This window comes from Triticum dicoccoides, chromosome 5B (genome assembly GCF_002162155.2).
Source record: "Triticum dicoccoides isolate Atlit2015 ecotype Zavitan chromosome 5B, WEW_v2.0, whole genome shotgun sequence".
Classification (NCBI taxonomy): Eukaryota; Viridiplantae; Streptophyta; class Magnoliopsida; order Poales; family Poaceae; genus Triticum; species Triticum dicoccoides.
This window is the reverse complement of record NC_041389.1, coordinates 173587983-173613356: the sequence shown is the minus strand read 5'-3', so window position 1 is coordinate 173613356 and position 25374 is coordinate 173587983. Positions and strand designations below refer to the sequence as shown.

General features: G+C 49.3%; 1 protein-coding gene across 1 annotated transcript in view; it reads left to right on the top strand.

Annotated features, from left to right (window-relative positions):
- The first annotated feature begins 20973 nt into the window (after nucleotides 1–20973).
- LOC119307997 (DNAJ protein JJJ1 homolog) overlaps nucleotides 20974–25374 on the top strand; it is a 6444-nt gene continuing 2043 nt past the window's right edge. The window contains exon 1 of the mRNA XM_037584115.1: nucleotides 20974–22753. Within this exon, the coding sequence (XP_037440012.1) occupies nucleotides 21068–22753 (1686 nt within the window). The 5' untranslated portion in view covers nucleotides 20974–21067. The remainder of the gene's footprint in view (nucleotides 22754–25374) is intronic.

The following is a 25374-nucleotide window of genomic DNA, read 5'->3' as shown; positions in this document are numbered from 1 at the left end:
TGACATGATCTCTGAGAAAGTGATGACGAATTTCAATGTGCTTTGTCTTCGAGTGTTGGACTGGATTGTTGGCAATCTTGATGGCGCTTTCGTTGTCGCGGAAGAGAGGCACTTGTTTCAGATTGATGCCATAGTCCTTGAGAGTTTGCTTCATCCATAGAAGCTGAGCGCAACAAGATCCAGCAGCAGTGTATTTAGATTCAGCAGTTGAGAGTGATACACAGTTCTGCTTCTTTGAAGACCAACAGACAAGTGATCGACCCAGAAAGTGACATGTGCCTGATGTAGACTTGCGATCCACCTTGTCACCAGCATAATCAGCATCCGAGAATCCAACCAAATCAAATTTTGAGCCCTTTGGATACCATAATCCGAGTGTTGGGGTGTAAGCCAAATATCGAAGAATTCGCTTCACAGCTAAGTGATGTGATTCCTTTGGTGCAGCTTGGAATCGAGCACACATGCAAACACTAAGCATAATATCTGGCCTAGATGCACATAGATAAAGTAAGGAACCAATCATGGAGCGGTATACCTTTTGATCGAACTCTTTACCATTGTCATCGGGACCAAGATGGTGTTTGGCTGGCATTGGTGTCGTGTAACCTTCGCAATCTTCCATTCCAAACTTCTTCAGACAATCTTTGAGGTATTTTTCTTGAGATATGAAGATGCCATTTCTTTGCTGGCGAATTTGAAGACCAAGGAAGAACTTCAGCTCACCCATCATGGACATCTGATATTGCTCTTGCATCATGTATCCAAACTCATCACTATACTTCTGGTTGGTGCAGACGAAGATAATGTCATCCACATATATTTGGCACACAAACAGTTCACCATCATATGTCTTCATGAAGAGTGTGGGATCAAGGGATCCAGGTTTGAAGCCTTTGCTCTTCAGGAAGTCTTTTATAGTATCATACCAAGCGCGAGGAGCTTGTTTGAGACCATACAGTGCTTTGTTTAGCTTGTACACCATATCAGGATGTTTTGGATCTTCAAAGCCAGGTGGTTGAGCGACATATACTTCTTCTTCAATCTTGCCATTGAGAAATGCACTCTTCACATCCATTTGATGTAGCTGAATGTTGTGGTGATTAGCGTAGGCTAGCAGTATGCGAATAGCTTCAAGCCTAGCCACAGGAGCAAATGTTTCATCAAAGTCAATTCCTTCTACTTGAGTATATCCTTGAGCCACAAGACGTGCTTTGTTTCTGACAACTTGACCATGCTCATCTTGCTTGTTTCGATATATCCATTTTGTTCCAATAATGTTATGCTTGCAAGGGTCAGGACGCTTGACAAGTTCCCAAACATTGTTCAGCTTGAACTGTTGAAGTTCCTCTTGCATAGCTTGTATCCATTCAGGTTCCATAAAGGCTTCAGCAACTTTCTTGGGTTTTGATATTGACACAAATGAGAAGTGCCCACAGAAATTTGCTAACTGTGTTGCTCTTGACCGAGTGAGTGGACCAGGTGCATTGATGCTATCAATTATCTTCTCAATTTGTACTTCATTTGCAACTCGAGGATGAACTGGACGAAGACTTTGCTCTTGCTGGTCATTGTCATCATTGGGAGGATTGTCTTCAGTTTGAGCATTGTCTTCAGGTTGGTTAGGAGCAGAAATGATAAGTTCCTCTTTAGGCTGTGCTTCAGAAGGCATGATTTCACCAGTTCCCATCAGCTTGATAGATTCGCTGGGCGGAGCTTCGTCTAGTGTACTTGGCAGGAGTTCTCTTTGTGAACCATTTGTTTCATCAAATCGCACGTCCATAGTTTCGATGATTTTGTAGAGATAGAGGTTGAAGACTCTGTAGGAGTGCGAGTCTTTTACGTAGCAAAGCATGAAGCCTTCGTGAGCTTTAGGTGCAAATTTCGACTTGTGATGGGGATCCTTGATCCAACACCTAGCTCCAAATACTCTGAAGTAGCTGACATTTGGCTTCTTGCCAGTAAGGAGCTCATAGGATGTTTTGTTCAGAAGCTTATGGATGTAAACACGGTTGTTGATGTGACATGCTGTATCAATAGCTTCAGGCCAGAACTTTCTTGGTGTCTTGTATTCATCGAGCATTGTTCGAGCCATCTCAATGAGGATTCTATTCTTGCGCTCAACGATGCCATTTTGTTGAGGTGTGTATGGAGCAGAGAACTCATGAGTGATTCCCATTGTATCCAGATAAAGATCAAGTCCGATGTTCTTGAATTTAGTGCCATTGTCACTTTTGATATGCTTGATCTTCACGCCATAATTGTTCATTGCTCGATTGGCGAAGCGTCTGAAGACATCTTGCACTTCAGTCTTGTAGAGAATTATATGCACCCATGTGTATCTTGAGTAGTCATCAACAATTACGAAGCCATAGAGACAAGCAGTTGTTGTGAGGGTTGAGTAGTGAGTAGGTCCAAATAAGTCCATGTGTAGCAGCTCGAAGGGTTGAGATGTCGTCATGATTGTCTTCGAGGGGTGCTTTGCCCTGGTCATCTTTCCAGCTTCGCAGGCACCACACAAATTATCCTTCTTGAACTTGACACCCACGATGCCCATGACATGCTTCTTCTTGACGAGTGTGTGTAAGTTCCTCATACCAGCATGCCCCAGCCTTCGATGCCAGAGCCAGCATTCAGAAGCTTTTGCGAGAAGACATACAGCAAGCTGTGGACCTGCTGAGAAATCTACCATGTATAGATCATCTTTCCGATACCCTTCAAAGACTAGAGACTTGTCAGATTCCATTAGTACAAGGCAACGATATTTTCTGAATAGCACAATCATGTTCAAGTCACAAAGCATTGAGACAGACATTAAGTTGAAACCAAGGGATTCAACAAGCATCACTTTATCCATGTGTTGATCCTTTGAGATTGCAACTCTACCTAGACCCAATACCTTGCTTTTACCAGTGTCAGCAAATGTGATGTGACTCTTGTCTGATGGTCGTAAGGTTGAGTCCATGAGAAGACTTCGATCACCAGTCATATGATTTGTGCATCCGCTGTCCATAATCCATCCTGAAGCTTTTGGTGTCATACCCTACAGTGCAGTTAGGAGGATGGGCTTCATGAAGAGCGTTGTGAAGCATAAGCATTTGACGCACACAAGGATTATCACAGCTTAGATCAAGGTTAGGACACATAGTATGATTGGTAAGCGATTCAGATATGAAATACATAGTAAGATCATTTTATCATGCGTCCCTAAATGTGTGTTTAGGTCCCTAGCAATAGCATAGGACGCCTTTGATTACAGGCTGGAGACCTTTCCCTGCAAAGGAAATTTAATTCTTCTTCACCACCCACATCTTCAGGGGTGGCTTAGAAGCAATGAGTCTAAGTGCAGCATCTGAGAATTTCGACTTTGGAGCCCTAGCAAATAGCCTTGCAAGAGATGAATGATACTCATATGAATAAGCAGAAAAGTTCTTAGTTCTATGAACATAGCGATTTGAAGACACACGCTCATATTCATAAGTCTGAGTATGATTTCCCTGCAAAACATTGGCGTTAGGGTGACTCAGGTGAGTCCTGTATCTGGATGAAGCCTTTGGGCCATATGAAGCGATAGGTCTGGGGTTTGTCTTCTTCCTTGGTGGTGTCATGACGACATTCACAGGAAGATTCTCAATGCACTGCTTAGGTACCCAGATCTTCTTCATAGGTGGTCCATTCCTGCAGTTAGTACCAATATACCTGGCAAACACTTCACCATTCTGATTCTTGAACAGCTTATAGTTTGAGTCAAAGGATTCATCAATGATAATAGGGTTAGTGCGGGTAAAGCCAAATAAGGTGGATGGATCTACTGAAGGTTCATTTGCAGCAACCCATGTGGTTTTGGGATACTGCTCAGGCTTCCAGTAGGAACCATCAGCATTCATTTTCCTCTCGGACCCAACACCCTCTTTCCTAGGGTTTCGGTTCAGAATCTGCTTTTTGAGGACATCGCACAGTGTCTGATGTCCTTTCAGACTTTTATACATCCCTGTTTCAAGCAATGTCTTCAACCTAGCATTTTCATCAGCAATAGTAGTAGTATCCTCCGCAGAGGGGTTAGTTACCACATCAGTAGTTGAAGACAATGCAACAGTAGCAGCAGTGGAACATTCAGCAACAGATGTAGAGTTATCACGCTCAATGCATTTTAGACATGGTGGTTCAAATTCATCCTGTGTAACGCTGATTTGTTGAGCAAGTAATGAATCACGCTCCTTCTGAAAATCTTCATAATCCACTCTTACCTTTTCAAGATCTTGCTTTCTTTGAAGACATTTAGAAGAAAGCTTCTCGTGATCAGACAAGAGAGCATTATGTTGATCTTGAAGGGCATCAAACTTGGAATGAAGTCTCTGAAGACTCTCAGCCAATGCTTTTGACTGATCCATTTCTTCACCCAACATATCATCGCTCTTACTAAGCATGTTTTGAACTTTTTCCAAGACTCTTTGTTGTTTAGTGGCAAGGGAAGCAAGTTTGACATAGCTGGGGCCAAATTCGTCACCTGATTCATCATCACTGGTTTCAGAGAGGCAGCATTCAGTTACCTCAGAACCCCTTGCCATGAGGCATGGTGAAGATGATGGCGATTTAGGTGCAAAGGTGATCTATTTAAGAGACTCCTTGTAATCCTCAAATCAAGGATCATGACGAGTACGATGACCTTCATAGACCTCAGAAAGCCGGTCCCAGATTAGCTTCACGTGATTGAGGTGCATAAGATTCCTGAACTGATTTTGGGACAAATGGGAGCAGATGACATCCTTCGCCGTGAGGTTCAGTAGAGTGTACTTGCGAATGTCATCGGCCTCAGCCATCTTGCATAGATCAGTAAGACCAATCTCAGTGACGGTCCACAGTTCGCTATCCATAGCCATGAGTCGCTTCTTCATCATGGCCTTCCATCGGGGATACTCATGACCGTCAAAGGTGGGGCAAGATATGTTCTCAATCCTGTAGTCGACATAGCTAAAACTCCAGGTGGTTAAACCGAATCACACAGAACAAGGGAGTACCTTGCTCTGGTACCAATTGAAAGTGCTAGTTATCGACTAGAGGGGGGGTGAATAGGCGATTTTTATGAAAGTATTCAAAACGTGGAAGTTTCGAAGACAAACAATAGAAATGACCTAATTGATATGCAGCGGAAGATAAACTACAACAAGCCAACCATAGTCAAGTATGCAATGATGTGAAAGTACAGGACTAATAGCAGCTAAGTAGTGCGAATCAGGATGGAAGATAGTGTGAAGCCAATCAACGATAGTAGTCAAGCAATGAAGCCAAACAGGTATGACAGATAGGCAATGACTTCAAGAAGACAAACTCTAAGTAAAGGAAGGGAGAGGATAGAACCAGTCACTTGTTGAAGACACAGGATTTGTTGGACCAGTTCCAGTTGCTGTGACAACTGTACGTCTGGTTAGGGAGGCTGAGATTCAACTCAGAAGACCATGTCTTCACCTTATTCCCCTTGAGCTAAGGACACACAGTCCTCGCCCAATCACTCTGGTAAGTCTTCAAGGTAGACTTCTGAACCTTCACCGACTTTGTTCACCGGCAATCCACAATGACTCTTGGATGCTCAGAACGCGACGCCTCACCGGCTGGAGGATTCACAGTCCTCAAGTGTAATAAGTCTTCAGGTCACACAGACAGAAAGACTTCAGTGATGCCTAACACTCTTTGGCTCTGGGTGCTTGGGCTTGGTCCTCGCAAGGATTTCTCTCTCTCAAAGGCTTCAAGGTGGGTTGCTCTCAAACGACAAAAGCCGTGCACTAACTCTGAGCACCCACCAATTTATGGTGTAGGGGGTGGGCTATTTATAGCCACAGGGCAAGCCAACCTGATATGTCCGAAATGACCCTGGGTCACTAAGGAACTGACACGTGTTCCAACGGTCAGATTTCAAACACACACGGCAACTTTACTTGGGCTACAAGCAAAGTTGACTCATCCAGCTCTGGATAAGATTTGCTCTCATTGTCTTCGCTCGAAGACATAGGATTTGGTTTGAGCATCACTTCAGTCATTCTGACTTTGTTCACTTGGACCCCACTTAACAGTACGGTGGTTCCTATGACTCAACAAAGAAGAAAAAGGAAACAACGAAACAACACAGTCTTCGTGCTCCATAGTCTTCACTCAATGTCTTCTCATGTCATAGTCTTCAATATGAATATCTTCACATACCACCATTGTCATCAATGTCTTCATACATTTTTAGGGGTCATCTCCGGTAGGTAAACCGATTCAGTGAGGGACACTACCTGCGTTATCCTGCAATTCTCACAAACGCATTAGTCCCTCAACCAACTTTGTCGTCAATACTCCAAAACCAACTAGGGGTGGCACTAGATGCACTTACAGGTAGGACAAAAGATGTCATCCAAGTTCTTTTCCATAAGCACGTATGACTATTTACGAAATACATGCCTACATTACATTGATGAACTGGAGCTAGTTCTGTGTCACCCTATGTTATAGCTATTACATGAGGAATCGCATCCGACATAATTATCCATCACTGATCCATTGCCTACGAGCTTTTCATATATTGTTCTTCGCTTATTTACTTTTCCGTTGCTACTGTTATAACTACTACAAAAACCCAAAAACTATTATCTTTACTTTTGCCACCGTTACCTTTATTATCATACTACTTTTGCTACTAAACACTTTGCTGCAGATACTAAGTTATCCAGGTGTGGTTGAATTGACAACTCAATTGCTAATACTCAAGAATATTCTTTGGCTCCCCTTGTGTCGAATCAATAAATTTGGGTTGAATACTTTACCCTCGAAAGCTGTTGCGATCCCCTACACTTGTGGGTTATCACCTTGCAACCCTTTCTGTCACTGGGTAAGGACACCGCAAGATTGAACCCAAAGCTAAGCACTTCTCCCATGGCAAGAAAGATCAATCTAGTAGGCCAAACCAAACTGATAATTCGAAGATACTTGCAAAGATAACTCAATCATACATAAAAGAATTCAGAGGAGATTCAAATATTTCTCATAGATAAACTAGATCATAAACCCACAGTTCATCGGATCTCGATAAACACACTGCAAAAAGAGTTTACATCGAATAGATCTCCACAAGAGAAGGGGAGAACATTGTATTAAGATCCAAAAAGAGAGAAGAAGCCATCTAGGTAATAACTATGGACCCGTAGGTCTGTGGTAAACTACTCACAACTCATCGGAGGGGCTATGGTGTTGTTGTAGAAGCCCTCCATGGTCGATTCCCCCTCCGGCGGAGCGCCGGCGAAGGCTCCAAGATGGGATCTCGCGGATACAGAAGGTTACGGTGGTGGAAATTGTGTTTCGTTGGCTCCTTGGATGTTTTCGGGGTACGTAGGCTTATATAGGAGGAAGAAGTATGTCGGTGGCCGCCCGAGGGGCCCACGAGACAGGGGGGCGTGCCCTATAGGGGGGGCACCCTACCCTCTTGTGGCTGCCTCGGCTGCTTCTTGACTTTCACTCCAAGTCCTCTGGATCACTTTCGTTCCAAAAATCACGCTCCCGAAGGTTTCATTCCGTTTGGACTCCGTTTGATATTCCTTTTCTTCGAAATACTGAAATAGGCAAAAAAACAGCAATACGGGCTGGGCCTCCGGTTAGTAGGTTAGTCCCAAAAATGATATAAATCTGTAAAATAAAGCCCATAAACATCCAAAAGGGGTAATATAATAGCATGGAACAATCAAAAATTATAGATACATTGAAGACGTATCAAAGGCCCAACGCAGGTGCTGGCCTGCTCGGACCGCGACCTCCCGTCCTTCCGCCGGCCCAGGCTTTCACCTCCCTTGCCCTGCTGCACGGCCAGGCTTTCAGCACCAACCCGCCGCCCACTCCTGCCTACGGCGGCTCTCCGGCGTGGGACTGATCCGCCCTCCTCGCTGCACTGAACAACACCGCGACTCCGTTAACAGTCGGTGAATGGGTAATGGACTCCGGAGCCATAGCGCACATGGACTCCGACCTCGGTATGCTTCAACATCTCACACCTTCTCCCTCCTCCTCTGTCGTCACCATGGGCAATGGCTCTACCTTGCCTATATCACACACTGGACACACCTCTATACCCGCTTCCACTCGTTCTCTCTTCCTTCGCAATGTATTACTTGTTCCACATATCATCAAGAATTTACTTTCCGTTCGTCGCTTTACCATTAATAATATTTGTTCTATCGAGTTTGATCCCCTCGGCTTTTCTGTGAAGGAGCTTCGCACCAAGGCCGTGATTCTTCGCTGCAATTGTCTCGGCGACCTCTATGTCTTCCCATCATCGGTCATCCACCACCACGCTCATGGACTCCTCGCCACCACCTCCGCCGAGCTCTGGCACCGTTGCTTAGGACATCCGGGACGCGACGCCATGTCCCAACTTCACAAGAACTCCTTTATTTCATGTAATAAGGCGGCCTCACATATTTGCCATGCTTGTCAACTTGGCAAACATGTGCGCTTGCCCTTCGCTAGGTCTACCTCAATAAGCGTCGAACCATTTAAGTTGATACATTGTGATCTTTGGACTTCTCCAATTTTGAGTAATTCTGGTTTCCGATACTATCTTGTTATTGTTGAAGATTTTTCTCATTTTATGTGGACCTTTCCTCTCCGGAAAAAGTCCGACACCGCAGGTATTCTTCTTAACTTTGTTGCCTACATCCGCACACAATGTTCATATCCTCTTGTAGCCATGCAAGCCGACAATGGGACCGAGTTTATCAACTCCATGGTCACTGAGGGAGTCCTGGACTAGGGGGTGTCCGGATAGCCGAACTATCATCATTGGCCGGACTCCAAGACTATGAAGATACAAGATTGAAGACTTCGTCCCGTGTCCGGATGGGACTTTCCTTGGCGTGGAAGGCAAGCTTGGCAATACGGATATGTTGATCTCCTACCATTATAACCGACTCTGTGTAACCCTAGCCCTCTCCGGTGTCTATATAAACCGGAGGGTTTTAGTCCATAGGACGAACAACAATCATATCATAGGCTAGCTTCTAGGGTTTAGCCTCCTTGATCTCGTGGTAGATCTACTCTTGTACTACCCATATCATCAATATCAATCAAGCAGGAGTAGGGTTTTACCTCCATCGAGAGGGCCCGAACCTGGGTAAAAACATCGTGTCCCTTGTCTCCTGTTACAATCCACCTAGATGCACAGTTCGGGACCCCTACCCGAGATCCGCCAGTTTTGACACCGACATTGGTGCTTTCATTGAGAGTTCCTCTGTGTCGTCGCCCATAGGCCCGATGGCTCCTTCGATCATCAACAACGACGCGGTCCAGGGTGAGACTTTTCTCCCCGGACAGATCTTTGTATTCGGCGGCTTTGCACTGCGGGCCAATTCGCTTGGCCATCTGGAGCAGATCGAAAGCTACGCCCCTGGCCATCAGGTCAGATTTGGAAGTTTGAACTATACGGCCGACATCCGCGGAGACTTGATCTTCGACGGATTCAAGCCACAGCCGAGTGTGCCGCACTGTCACGATGGGCATGATTTAGCTCTGCTGCTGGACAATGCCCTGGAGGCCGCACAAGAGTCCGCGCCGACCCTTAACTCGGAGCCGACTGCGCCGATCGAGGATGGGTGGCTAGACACTGCCTCGAGGGCTGCTACCTCTACGGCGATGGAGCCGAATAGTCCCTTGCGAAGCTCGTGACTCCGAGGTGCCGGACTCCTCGCCGGACCCCGAACCTCCCGCGCCCCTACCAATCGAATCCGATTGGGCGCCGATCATGGAGTTCACCGCTGCGGACATCTTTCAGCACTCGCCTTTTGGCGACATCCTGAATTCGCTAAAGTATCTCTCATTATCAGGAGAGCCCTGGCCGGACCACGGTCAGGACGGTTGGGATGCGGACGACGAAGAAATCCAAAGCCCACCCACCACCCACTTCGTAGCCACTGTCGATGACTTAACCGACATGCTAGACTTCGACTCCGAAGACATCGACGGTATGGATGACGATGCCGGAGATGACCAAGAACCAGTGCCTACGAGGCACTGGAAAGCCACCTCGTCATACGACATATACATGGTGGACATCCCAAAGGATGGGAATGGCGATGGAACAGCGGAGGAAGACCCCTCCAAGAAACAGCCTAAGCGCCAGCGTCAGCGGCGCCGCTCTAAATCCCGCCACAGCAAGAATGGAGATTCCGGCACCGGAGACAATATCACCCCGGACAGTGCCGAAGACAACCCCCTCCGGCAAGATTCAGCACAGGAGGATGAAGAAGCCAGCCCTCATGAGAGAGCGACAGACAAAGAGGTAGAGGACGATAATTACATGCCTCCCTCCGGAGACGAGGCAAACCTCGACGACGACGAATTCGTCGTGCCTGAGGATCCCGCCGAACAAGAGCGTTTTAAACGTAAGCTTATGGCCATGGCAAGCAGCCTCAAGAAAAAGCAGCAACAGCTTAGAGCTGACCAAGATTTGCTAGCCGACAGATGGACTGAAGTCCTTGTGGCCGAAGAGTACGAACTCGAACGCCCCTCCAAAAGCTACCCCAAACGCAAGCTGCTGCCCCGATTAGAGGAGGAAGCATATAAACCTACATCACCAGCGCACAATACGGCCGACCGGCCACCTCGTGGCCGCGACAGAGAGGCCTCTAGGCCCTCCACTAATGCCGTACCCCGGCATCGCTCGAAAAGTACAAAGCCACGAGGGAATGCGCCGGACTTACGAGACATATTGGAGGATAAGGCAAGACAATCAAGATTGATCTAAGGATCGCGTGGGTGCCCCACGATACGCGACAACAACCGCCGTGCCGGATACAGCAATTCCGGTCGGGCCGAACACAGTAGACAAAGCTCGCTTGAGCTACGTCGTGATATAGCCCAATATTGAGGCGCTGCACACCCACTATGCTTCACAGATGAAGTAATGGATCATCAAATCCCCGAAGGGTTCAAACCCGTGAACATTGAATCCTACGATGGCACAACAGACCCCGCGGTTTGGATTGAAGACTATCTCCTTCATATCCACATGGCCCGCGGTGATGATCTTCACGCCATCAAATACCTCCCACTCAAGCTTAAAGGACCAGCTCGTCATTGGCTTAACAGCTTGCCAGCATAATCAATTGGGTGTTGGGAGGACCTGGAAGCCGCATTCCTTGATAACTTCCAGGGCACATATGTGCGACCACCAGACGCTGATGACCTAAGCCACATAATTCAACAGCCAGACGAATCGGCCAGACAATTCTGGACACGGTTCTTAACCAAGAAAAATCAAATCGTCGACTGTCCGGATGCAGAGGCCCTCGCAGCCTTCAAACATAACATCCGCGACGAGTGGCTTGCCCGGCACCTAGGACAGGAAAAGCCGAAATCCATGGCAGCCCTCATATCACTCATGACCCGCTTCTGCGCGAGAGAGGACAGTTGGCTAGCCCGCAGTAACAACCTCAACAAAAATTCTGGCAGTCCGGATACCAAGGACCGCAATGGCAGGCCGCGTCGCAACAAGCACAAACGCCGCATTAACAGCGATAATACTGAAGATACGGCAGTCAACGTCGGATTCAGAGGCTCCAAACCCGGTCAGCGGAAAAAGCCATTCAAAAGAACTACTCCGGGTCCGTCCAATTTGGACCGAATACTCGACCGCTCGTGCCAGATACACGGCACCCCCGAAAAGCCAGCTAATCACACCAACAGGGATTGTTGGGTATTCAAGCAGGCAGGCAAGTTAATTGCCGAAAACAATGACAAGGGGCTGCATAGCGATGACGAGGAGGAGACCCGGCCGCCGAACAATAAAGGACAGAAGGGTTTACCCCCACAAGTGCGGACGGTGAACATGATATACGCAACCCACATACCCAAAAGGGAGCGGAAGCGTGCACTCAGGGACGTATACGCGATGGAGCTAGTCGCCCCAAAGTTCAATCCATGGTCCTCCTGCCCGATCACGTTTGATCGAAGGGACCACCCCACCAGCATCCGCCATGGCGGATTCGCCGCATTGGTTCTAGACCCAATCGTCGACGGGTTTCACCTCACTAGAGTCCTGATGGACGGCGGCAGCAGCCTGAACCTACTTTATCAGGATACAGTGTGCAAGATGGGCATAGATCCCTCAAGGATTAAACCCACAAAGACGACCTTCAAAGGCGTCATACCAGGTGTAGAGGCCAATTGTACAGGCTTAGTTACACTGAAGTGGTCTTCGGATCCCCGGGTAACTTCCGAAGCGAGGAGTTAATCTTCGACATAGTTCCGTTCAGCAGCGGCTATCATGCACTGCTCGGACGAACCACGTTTGCAAAGTTCAATGCAGTGCCGCACTACGCATACCTCAAGCTCAAGATGCCAGGCCCTCGAGGAGTCATCACGGTCAACGGAAACACTGAACGCTCTCTCCGAATGGAGGAGCATACAGCGACTCTAGCGGCAAAAGGGCAGAGCAGCCTCTTAAGGCAATTCTCGAGTCCGGCCGTTAAGTGACCGGACACCGCCAAGCGCGCCCGGAGTAACCTACAACAAGACCACCTGGCACGTTCCGAGCATGCGTAGAAATGCGGCCCCAACCCCAGCCCTCGCAAAATTGCAAGACCAGTACTTCGCGTACATCACAACGCTCTGGAGATACCATGGGCATAGGGGGAGGGGCACGACCACGGCAGGCCCAGAATGCGGCTCAACCACACCAGGGGCTCCCAAGTGTGTCATCCTTTTTCTTTCCTTTTTTTCTTATCCTCAGGACTCCGTTTACCAGAGGCCCTATCCGGCAGTAGACCTGCCGAACTCACGATGCAACAACCAGGGAAGGAGAAAAGCTACGACGAGTATCCAGGTGGTCTCCATTACGAGCATTATACCTGTTTTATACACCATTCCGCAGCCTACCCCTGGAGGGGGACATGCTAAATAGTTCCACCCCTTGCTTATCGCACTATTTGTATCGTTCTGCATTCATGACAGTATTTTTTGAATAAACAATGCATCCCTTTTTGCCTACCACTTCATTCCTTTCTTGTACATATGTTCATTTATGACATGTTGCATCCGTACACTTTGGTACGGCTAAATACACTAGGGGCTTAAGTTCCCCATACTATGGTGTGATAAGTCCGAACACTTCCACAAGTGCGGCACCCCGAACTTATAGCATTATATGCATCGGCTCCGAATCATGTCTTGGGTCAATAGTTGGGTTTGCCCAGCTCCCATGTTTTGGTACCTTACGTTCCGTTATATCGGCTAAGGTAGCGCTGGGAGAACCACTGCGATTGTGCCCCAGTTGAGCTGGGCGAGCACCTCAGTGGAGAAAGCTAAAACTGACCGTCATGATGAGGCGAGAGCCGGTCGCTGTTCGAGAGGTTTTTTCGAGTCCCTAAAGACTTATGCCGCTTAGAGCGAGGAACCGGCTTTGTCCGGCCCAGGCGTGGATAGCGCCCCGAATTCGGCCTTCCGAACACTAGGGGCTTCGCCGAAATTTAAAATTATAGAATTCTATGGCTAAGTGAGAGTGTTCAAGCATTATAAGCCCGGTTGCCTTGTTCGTTGTGTTGAGCGCCTCCCTAGATGGACCCAAAAATGGGAACGAGAGCGCTCAAGTTTATCCCGAACACCCCAGCACTCGTGGCATGGGGGCCGAAGCCAACGACTTGCCATCTACCAGATTTGATAAACGGCCGCACAGAAGGTAATATTTTAAATTAACAAGCGTTGCTTAGCGCATATGAACAAAGTTTTCGGCGCACAGGATAACAAAATGCGAGTCTACTCAAATATTACATCTTTGGAGCACTCACCCGCAATAATGCGGGCACCCTTCAGGAGACCCTTATAATACATCTCGGGCGTGTGATACTCCTTGCCCGGCGGTGGCGCGTCCGTCACAAGCTTCTCAGCGTCCATCCTGCCGCAGTGCACTTTAGCACGGGCAAGGGCCCGACGGGCACCTTCAATGCAGGCGGAGTGCTTGATGACTTCAACCCATGGACAAGCATCCACCAGCCGCTGCACCAGGCCGAAGTAGCTCCCAGGCATGGCCTCCTTGGGCCACAGCCGAACTATGAGGCCCTTCATGGCCTGTTCGGCCACCTTGTGGAGCTTGACCAGCTGCTTCAGCTGGTCGCTAAGGGGCACCAGATGTCCGGCCTCAGCATACTGAGACCAGAACACCTTCTCCGTCGAGCTCCCCTCCTCGGCTCTGTAGAAAGCGGCAGCATCGGACACGCTATGGGGCAGATCTGCGAACGCTCCTGGAGAGCTCCGAATTTGGGTAAGTAACAGGTAATTCACTTTTACATGCTTGCTTTGCATGAAGAATGCCTTACCCGCCGCTATCTTCTTTAATGCCTCGATTTCCTGGAGGGCCTTGTGGGCTTCGGCCTTAGTGGCTTTGGCACTCTCAAGAGCCGACGCAAGCTCGGACTCTCGAGTCTTCGAGTCACGCTCCAAACTCTCGTGTTTTTCCACGAGAGCCTGGAGCTCTTGCCGTACCTCTGCCACCCGCGCCTCCTTCTTCTCTCACTCGGCGCGTTCCGTGGCCGCATTGCGTTCGGCCGCGGACACCGCCTCCTTCAGGGTCGCCACCTCGTTTGTAGCCCCTGGAGTACCCACGTTATCCTTGTCATTCCTCTTGCAACCAAATCCTTTTCTGTAAGGTACAACTTTAATAAGGTGTTACTCACCTTCCTTGTCCTCGAGCTGCTTCTTGGCACGGACGAGCTCGCTCTCGGACCGCTCGAGGCTCTGCTTCAAGGCATTGACCTCCGTAGTCAGTGCGGCAGAAGTCAGCAGCGCAGCCTGCATTCCCATATTGACATATTTTTGTTAAGACTCCTGCGTATATCTTTTTAGATCCTCAGTCCGGCTTTTCTTTCCGAACACCGAACCGAGCATCAGGGGCTACTGTCTATGCGGTACTATTTTACATATCTTAAAATTCTTACCTCAAAGCCTGTTAGAAGGCTGCTGCAGGCTTCGGTCAGCCCGCTCTTGGCGAGCTGAACCTTCTGAATCACCGCACTCATAACGGTGCGGTGTTCCTCGTCGATGGAAGCACCGTTGAGCGCCTCCAGCAAGTTATCCGGCGCCTCTGGTTGGACAGAGGCCGCCGACGTCACAGTCTTGCCCTTCTTACGAAGGGGCCGCCCGCCGGACTCCGGAACCACTGAAGGTTCCGGTGCGGAGTCTGGTCCAAAGTCCGGGAGGTTGCCCTACGGCACCTCCGGGGCCTCCTCCTCCTGGTAGGTCCCTTTCTGGGATCCCACCTCGGCGTCGTCGGCGTCACGGGGGGAGGAGGCGGTCGGAAGTGAAGTGCTATTCACATCCGACGTACCCAAGGACCCGCTCGACGAAGCGGGAAGATCGTCTTTGGGCGGACTACAGGGTTGTATGCGGCGTTAAAAGATCCTATGCGACAAAAAGAAAAATTATGAGTTATTCAGGAGTCCGGATACTTACGATCTCGCCAGGGGCTTGGCCCTTGAGGGCCACTCCTCGTCGCCGTTGTCGGCGTTGGTGGAACAGTCCGGGGGAAGGGTCCTTCCCTTCTTGGACCCTTCGGCCTCCCCCGTTGGGGAGGCCTTCCTCTTCTTCTCTCCCCCCGCTGGGGGAGAGGCCTCTTTCTTCTCCTCCTCGTCCTCGTGGGAGGAGTCCGCCTCGGAGTCATCGGATGATGAATCCGATAATACCTGACGCTGGGAACTCCTCCGGGTTCCCGTGGCCTTCTTCTTGGCCTTCTTCTCCGGCACCACGTAAGGCGCCGGGACCAGCAGCCCTGTCAAATGGGCATCCGCTTGGTCTTCTGGAAGGGGATCCGGACAGTTAACCTGTCCGGACGTCTTCTGCCAGGCCTATTAAAGGTATTGGGAGTTTAGATCCCGCATAGAGTCAAACTATGAAAAGCAAGTGTCCCATAAAGGATAACATAGCTTACCTCGCCAGCCGGACGCTGCGAGCTGAATCCGCGATCTTCGGTAGCGGATGCGGGAGCCTCGGCGCCCTTGAACAGCACCCTCCAGGCCTCTTCGTACGTAGTGTCGAAGAGCCCGCTCAAGGTCTGGTGCTGTGCTGGATCAAACTCCCACAAGTTGAAGTCCCGCTGTTGGCAAGGGAGAATCCGGCGGATGAGCATGACCTGGATTACATTGACAAGCTTGAGCTTCTTGTTCACCAGGGTTTGGAGACAGGATTGGAGTCCGATCAGCTCTTCCGAATCACCCCATAGTAGGCCCTTCTCTTTCCAGGAAGTGAGCCGCATGGGGATGCCAGATCTGAATTCGGGGGCCGCTGCCCATTCAGGGTCACGCGGCTCGGTGATGTAGAACCACCTCGATTGCCACCCTTTGATGGTTTCCACAAAGGCGCCCTCGAGCCAAGTGACGTTGGGCATCTTGCCCACCGTGGCGCCTCCGCACTCCGCTTGGCTGCCCTTCACAACCTTCGGCTTGACATTAAAGGTCTTTAGCCATAAGCCAAAGTGGGGCTGGATGCAGAGGAAGGCCTCGCACACGACGATAAGCCAAGATGTTGAGGATGAAATTCGGGGCTAGATCATGGAAATCCAGGCCATAGTAGAACATGAGCCCCCGGACAAAGGGGTGGAGTGGGAAGCCCAGTCCGCGGAGGAAATGGGGAAGCAATACCACCCTCTCATGGGGCCCGGGGGTGGGGATGAGCTGCCCCTCGTCGGGGAGCCGGTGCGCGATATCGCTAGACAAATATCTGACATTGTGCAGCTTCTTGATGTGCCCCTTCGTAACGGAGGAGGTCATCCACTTGCCTCCCGCTCCGGACATGGTTGGAGAAGGTTGAGGTGAGATGTGCGGACTTGGGCGCTGGAGCTCGAGTGCGCGGAGATGGATAAGCAAAGGAGGAAGAAGGCGTAGGTAAAAAGGTGGATCCTTATCCCCTTATATATGGGCGGGCGAAACTATGTGTCCCCACCAGCCTGGTAAAACTCGCTTATCTCCCAAGCGTCACAATTAATGGCGCGGTTGGGTTACCCACGTTCATATTGATGAGAATCCTGGAATAAGGGGACACGATCTCTGCCTCGACAAGATGTGCCAAGGAAACCGCTTCGCTAAACGCGCTGAGGTGGTATGACAAAAAGATCCGAGTAAAGGCTTGGCCGTGGTGTGACGTCACGCCACGAAATACGTCAGCAGATTGAACTTGTGTAAATATTATTCTCTCTACGGTGGCGCGTGGAATTTATTTTGCAGAGCCGGACACTATCCTGGAGTTCACAAATCTTCTATAAATTACTCGGAGGAGGAACCCGCCTTGCAATGCCGAAGACAACATGCGCGCCGGACTCGTCGTCATTGAAGCCTGGTTCAGGGGCTACTGAGGGAGTCCTGGACTAGGGGGTGTCCGGATAGCCGAACTATCATCATTGGCCGAACTCCAAGACTATGAAGATACAAGATTGAAGACTTCGTCCCGTGTCCGGATGGGACTTTCCTTGGCGTGGATGGCAAGCTTGGCAATACGGATATGTAGATCTCCTACCATTGTAACCGACTCTGTGTAACCCTAGCCCTCTCCAGTGTCTATATAAACCGGAGGGTTTTAGTCCATAGGACGAACAACAATCATACCATAGGCTAGCTTCTAGGGTTTAGCCTCCTTGATCTCATGGTAGATCTACTCTTGTACTACCCATATCATCAATATCAATCAAGCAGGAGTAGGGTTTTACCTCCATCGAGAGGGCCCGAACCTGGGTAAAAACATCGTGTCCCTTGTCTCCTGTTACCATCCGCCTAGACGCACAGTTCGGGACCCCCTACCTGAGATCCGCCGGTTTTGACACCGACAGTCACCTCTTTCTTTTCCACTCACGGTATTCACCTTCGTTTTTCATGCCCCTACACGTCCGCCCAAAACGGTAAGGCCAAACATGCTATCCGCACGATCAACGACGTCACTCGCACTCTCCTATTGCAATCCTCCATGCCACCCTCCTACTGGGCCGAGGCTCTCGCAATGGCAACATACCTTGTCAATATACGCCCTTCCCAATCCATTGGTTTTTGGGTTCCCTACATTCGCCTCTACGACACACAACCGAACTATGTCGCTCTTCATGTCTTTGGTTGCCTCTGCTACCCCAACCAATCCGCTACGGCCAAGCATAAACTAGCCCCTCGGTCCACTGCTTGCGTCTTCCTCGAATACCCGTCCAATCACAAGGGATACCGTTGCCTAGATATCTCTACCCGCCGTGTCATCATCTGTCGACATGTCATCTTCGACGAGTCTGTCTTCCCCTTCTCCTACTCGTCTGACCGCCCCACTAATCCCCTGGTAGCACTGGGTTTTCTTCTAGACATGGCCGCAACGCAACACACACCCATGAACCCTACCTTGCCCAACGTGCATGTGCATGAGCCCAACGTGCATGTGCATGCCACACCACCCAACTCACCTGCCCGGGCCCCACCAGGCCCATCCCCACCGGCCTGCACCGCACCAACCCACTCCCAACAGCTGCGCGCACAATGCCCAGCCACCCGCCTGGCTTTCCCACGTGCCCGCAACCCGCCTTGCATGCCGACCCGCAACCCGCCATGCATGGCTCCTCTTCCACCCCCATGACGGTTCACTCCCCTGTCTCTCTTGACTCGCCGGCTCCCTCCTCGCCCGTGTTCCCACATGCAGCCCCGCGTGGACACACAACCTCCCCTTGCTCGGCGTCCACTGACTCCTCCCCGCCGGTCGTGGTGCATCGGCCACCTTCCCTGTCCAACACTCACGCCATGGCCACGCGTGCTAAGCGTGGTCTTTTCCAGCCTGTCGACCATCTTAATCTCTCCGCCATTCACTCCACTGCCTCTCCTATTCCCAAAACATCCCGGGGTGCCCTCCATGACCCACACTGGCGTCGTGCTATGACCGAGGAATTTGATGCTCTTGTCACTAACGGGACGTGGTCTCTTGTTCCCCGTCCCCCTCGTGCTCATGTTGTTTCAGGAAAGTGGATATTCAAACACAAGTTCCACTCGGATGGCAGCCTAGCCCGGTACAAGGCTCGATGGGTGGTATGAGGCTATTCTCAACAGTAGGGCATTGCTTTCGATGAGACATTCAGCCCGGTTGTCAAGCCTACCACGATTCGCATCATCCTCAGCCTTGCGGTCTCTCGGTCGTGGCTGATTCACCAGCTCGACGTCAAGAATGCCTTCCTCCATGGCAATCTTGACGAGGAGGTCTACTGCCAGCAGCCTCCCGGTTTTGTGATGCTCGCCATCCGGACTATGTGTGTCGCCTACACAAGTCTCTTTACAGTCTTAAGCAGGCTCTGTGCGTCTGGTACCAGCGGTTCGCCCTGTTTGCCCATCGGCTTGGCTTTGTCGCCTCCAAGTCGGATGTGTCCCTCTTCATCTACAGGCGTGGCACGGACCTTGCTTATCTCCTATTGTATGTGGATGCCATTGTCCTCACTACCTCGACGGATCAACTCTTACGTCACCTCACACATCAGCTCCACTCCGAGTTCGCCATGACGGACCTTGGTGCCTTGACATTCTTCCTTGGCATCTCCGTCACTCGGACATCCTTGGGCATGGTTCTCTCTCAGTGTCAATATGCCTTGGAGATACTTCACCGCGCTGGCATGGTTGAGTATCACCCCTCTGCCACTCCGATTGACACTAAGTGCAAGCTATCAGCTCAGGATGGTCCTCTTCTCTCCAATCCCACCGAGTATCGAAGCTACGCTGGCGCCTTACAGTATTTGACGCTCACGCGACCGGATATCGCGCATGTTGTTCAGCAGGCCTGTTTATACATGCATGTGCCCAGAGAGCCTCATATGCACTTGGTTAAGCGCATTCTCCGGTACATAAAGGGCACCCTAGACCTCAGCTTGCACCTCTCGAGCTCCTCCTCCGCGGCACTTACTGCATACTCTGACGCAGATTGGGCTGGGTGCCCTGACACCCGACGTTCTATGTCCGGCTACTGCGTCTATCTTGGTGACAACCTTGTCTCTTGGTCGTCTAAACGTCAGATTACCGTGTCTCGTTCCAGTGCCAAGGCGGAGTATCGCGTCGTTGCTCATGTTGTTGCTGAGTGTTGTTGGATCCGTCAGCTCCTTGGGAAGCTCCATCACTCTCTGACGTCTGCCACTGTTGTCTTCTGTGACAACGTTAGTACTGTCTACATGGCCTCTAATCCGGTCCAGCATCGTCGTACCAAGCACATTGAGATTGATATCCACTTCGTTCGGGAGAAGGTGTCGCTTGGTGAGGTCTGGGTCCTTCATGTGCCATCCTCGCATCAGTACACTGACATCATGACAAAAGGATTGCCCTCACAGCTCTTCTTTGAGTTTCGTTCCAGCTTATGCTTGTTTCCGTACGACGCACAAGCTGAGGGGAGATGTTAAAGTATTCCTTTTGTCTGTATTTCTTGTAATAGGAAACTAGCACAATATCCCATTGAATATTGTTTTATGATTCGGTTGAGGATTTGCTTTGATTCACCTTGATTACCAAGGCATGTAATCCTATATATTGTGAATACAAGGGCCGCCCCAAGTGTGGCGTGAATCACAAAATCCTGCATTGTTTCTGGCTCCGGCTGCCGCGTTGGAGCGCTCGCCGGCAACTATCGCTGCAGTTAGATCGAAGCAGAGGAGAGACTTGCCTGTGTTGACTTATCTATCTACAGGCAGATAGAAACAGATCGGACGGTGCGGTCAGGCTAGATCGAGGCGGTTTAATTATGGATGAAATCAACCGACAGATTCCTAGCAGCCGCCTTTCACTTGATACTTCGCGTGAAGATACGGGCCTATGGCTATTTTCACTGAAACAATTCAGACTGGCAGTTTATGGAACAACCCGTAGGAAACCGCTACTGTGTGACATCCAAGCAAAAACAGAGTATAATTCGGAGACGTACAAAATTACAACTCACTACTCTAAAAGAACAGTTCTCGTACAGCTCTAAGTTAAAGCCCACCGTTATTTACACGGCGACAACTTTTCCCTGCCTCTTTCCCTGAGCCAGGCCCGCCTCGAAAACCCTAGCGTTGTCATCGTCGGCGGCGGCCATGGCGTCGGCGGCGCCCAAGCGCTGCTACTACGAGATCCTCGGACTCCCCCGAGACTGCTCCCCGACCGACATCAAGCTCGCGTTCCGGCGCCTCGCGCTCACCCTCCACCCCGACAAGCAGGCCCCGGGCTCCGACGTCGCCGCCGCCACCGCCGCCTTCCAGGAGCTGCAACACGCGCACTCCGTCCTCTCCGACCCCCAGGAGCGCGCCTACTACGACTCCCACCGCTCCCAGATCCTCTTCGCCGACCCCGTCTCCTCCCGTTCCGGCACCGCCTCCGCCTCACCCGTCCCCGACCTATTCTCCTTCTTCTCCACCTCCGCCTTTTCCGGCTTCTCCGACTCCGGCCGCGGATTCTACAAGGTCTACGGCGACGTATTCGACAAGGTATACGCCCAGGAGGTCGCCTATGCCCGCCGCATGGGCATCCCCACCGACTCCATCCCCACGCCGCCGGTCATTGGCAACCTCGACTCCCCTTACACCCAGGTCACCGCTTTCTACTCCTACTGGCTGGGTTTCGGCTCGGTTATGGACTTCGGGTGGGCGGCCGAGTGGGACGCATCCCGTGGGGAGAACCGCCGTGTTAGGAGGCTCATGGAGGAGGATAACAAGAAGGCAATGCGCAAGGCGCGGCGGGAGTATAACGATGCTGTGAGAGGGTTGGCTGCCTTCTGTAAGAAGAGAGATAAGAGGGTGGTTGACATGGCACTGCGGAAGAAGGCAGAGGAAGAGAAAAAGAAGAAGGAAGAGATGGAGCGAAAGAAGGCCGAGGAGAAGAAGAAGAAGGAGCGGGCAATGGCGTATCAAGAGCCTGAATGGGCGAGGGTGGACGAGATCGAGTTAGCCTTTGAGGAAGAGGATGATGAGGAGACGAGGGAAAAGGCCAAGGAGGAGCTGTACTGTGTCGCCTGTAATAAGAAGTTCAAGTCGGAGAAGCAGTGGAAGAACCATGAGCAGTCAAGGAAGCATAAGGATAAGGTGGCTGATCTGAGGATGGCCTTTAAGGAGGAGGAGGAGGCTCTAAAGGAAGCTGAGGAGGAGGCAGGAGGTGAGTGGGAAGAAGTTGATGTGGGGTTCGACTTTAAGCCTGCTAACGAGTCCGAGGAGAGTGATTGGTCAGATGCTGCAGAAGAGTTGGCTGAGGAGTTGGACAAGGGCTTGGAGGTGGCGGATCAAGACAATGGTAATAAGGACTTCAATAATGGGGAGCAGGAGGTTGGTTCATATGATGAGACGAGTGTGTTGGAGGCGATGTTGTCAAGCCGTAAGAACAAGAAAAGTGGCTATGTGGTTCCTCAAGAGGAAGCTCCTTCTGTTGTTACAAAGGATGATAACAGTGAAGATAGAAATTCTGAAGTTAGGAGTGTCAAGAAGAAAGGGCGCCGGAGGCGGGCATCAAAGAAGGGACAAGATGAAGGTAGTTATGCTGATAGTGGACATGGTATGAAGAATGATGTTCCGTATGAGGAGTCTGTGCATGATAATGATGAAAATGATGCTGATGATAAGGCGGAAGGTCCACCCTCTTCTAATGATGATGGCACATCAGCAAGCGTTGGAGACCAACAGAACGAAAAGACTGACAATCCTAAAAACAACAAAAAGAACAAGAAAGGCGCAGAGAAGAAAACAACTGTTTCTGCTGACCTAAAGATCACATCAAAGGGAAAGAAGCAAAAGGTAAATTTACAATTGTGCTCTTTTTCAATCCAGGACATAGTTCTTATTTTTGTCGTATACTTCGTAGCAAGCTTATCCTGGTATTTGTGTTGTGGTTAAACCCTGTAATGTTGTTTCGATCCGATAGCAAAAACTATTTGACATTGTTTGAGCCATATATGCAACTTCAAGTTGCTTGATGAACCGCCTAACTGCTCAAACCCCGTATAATTTCCAATGGTTGTATTGAGGTGAGCAGATAGGGTATCTTTTGTTGCTGAAGAACCACTTATTTGGAGCCCTGTGTGAGCAGATTACTATATGCTCCATTTGTGAGAACTATGTCACTAGAGAGCCATGTGCAAAAGGGTTGATTATACAGTTTTGCTAAAGCACATCTAGATCTGCCTTAAGTATTGCACATCTAAGTCCTATGTCATTGATTTTACGTGGAGATTCGTGCAAATATTTTCTTTTGTCTTTTTTTTCCTTCCTAGTTTGAATGCGTCACTTAGATGTGCAATAACTAGGACACATCTAGATATGCCCTAGGCAGACCCTTGATTATACTAATAAGAACATAGTTTCCTAATCTCGTGCTATATCAATTCCAGCGCCCTGTCAGGGAAGGTTGTCCTTACAAGTTAGTTCAATGAGCTTCTAGCATGTTTGTGATGTTCTAATACATTTTTATATATTCATCATAGTGTGGATTGCGAACATCTTATTGATATAGGATAGGAAGGGAAATATGATGATAGCCTTCATGAGAACTGTGTATGGTGATTGAGCATGTGAATGCTGATGGGTTTTGAGCTAGGCCGATGGAGTTATTGTTTTATGTACAAGTGTGTTCTCTTTTTTTCTTCCGGGGGTACAAGTGTGTTCTTGTCTTTGATAGTTTTCGTACTATAAAAACTGAAGTCCCTGGACTTATGAGATTGAACTCATGATACTAAATACAATTTAGTAATTAAGTGAAGATAAACTCTTCATTTTATACACACCCTTACTTATGGTGTATCTGTTGTTTGCTAAACTCAATATTTTGGCATGAAATCCAAGAGATACAGATCTAGGTTGATCCGCCACTCTAGACTTTTATGCTCACCCATCATCTTACTTCTGCTTTCATACTTGGGAAAATAAAGCTGAGTACGATTAAGTATATGTCATAGGACATTGGTCAACATAATATAGAGTTAGTCAGTTCCATGTCAATTGCCATATGATGGTGTCAGTTCCATGTTAATGGCCATATGATGCTTTTCTGTGTGTTTGTTCAACTAAGTTGGTCTAGATTGGCATAATTCCAGTTTTCTTTTATTCTTGTTATGTTTGAAATTAGCTCATGTGTTTTGCTCCCCTAATGAAACACACACACATTACATCCATGCACAGATGTGAAATCTTATAGAAAATAAAAATCTTTTGTGTTTCACTGTGGCTGTAGTTTATGTCTTCTATAAGTACCAAGTTAATTGAAGTTCTACCTTTGTCCTAAGTCGAACTTCTTTAACTTTGACCAATCCTATAGAAAACATATCAAAATCTTACAACACCAAGTTCGTTTCATCATATACCAACTCCGTTTCATCATGAAATTTATTTCCACACTATATGTATTTGATGTGGTGTATATTAGTATATTTTTCTATGGACTTGGTCAAACTTAGACTTAGGACAAAGCTAGAACTTCAGTTAATCTGGAATGGTGGCAATACATCTTATGATTCCAATGTTTGTAAGCCGAGGCGAGGCGAGGCACTGTACCCCCGCCTCACCTTTTAAGCGCTTGTAGCGTAAGGCGAGGCGACGCCTTAGACACATAAATATATTATAAATATGACACCGATTTGGAGATTTAACAACTAGCATTAATGTAAATGCTCCACAAGTTGCATAACCTGATAACTTTTACCAAAGCATAGGCCTCAAATCATCTTGTGAGCTAATATATGACAGGAAGGCGCCTTTTGAACTTCAGCTTCATCCTCCTCGTCTATATATCGCTCCATAGCTTTAAACTTTATTGTGTTTTAATGAAATGCGCATCTCTTTCCTAATCTCGATGGATGCCATGGAACACTTATCCACATCACTGGAACCCCCAGAAAGGTGCTGCATCAGCCTTCTCACTGCATGGACTGTCTTGCCATGCAATGTACACTGGAATAAATCTTTCCTCTCTAAATCTGGCCAGAACCATACTTCCAAGCTGGATCGTTGGATGTAGCTCTTCTCATAGGATCATTGGATAGATCATAAGCATTACCAGCCACAGGATCCATCAGAGCAGGTACACCTGGCTACTGCAGCAACACTGAGATTAGGCCCAACCAGCCGTTAAAGAAAAAGAGAGAAGAGCCAAATCACTAGAGCAACCAGATCAAACATGGGGAAGGAGAGAAGCGGTGGTGGGGCTGCTGCTGGGAGGAAAGTGATGTGCGGGAGAAGGAGAGGAGGCAAGCAGCCAGGTACACCTACCTTCTGCAGGGAGAAACAAAGCACTGGGAGAGGGGGGATAGAAGAAAGAGCAGAGGGTGGGGAAGTGAGATGAGCGCGGGAGCCATACCTTGCTGATGCACCAGAGGAGGGGCACAGATCGAGCCGTGGAGGAAGGTGCCACCGCCAAAGGTCCA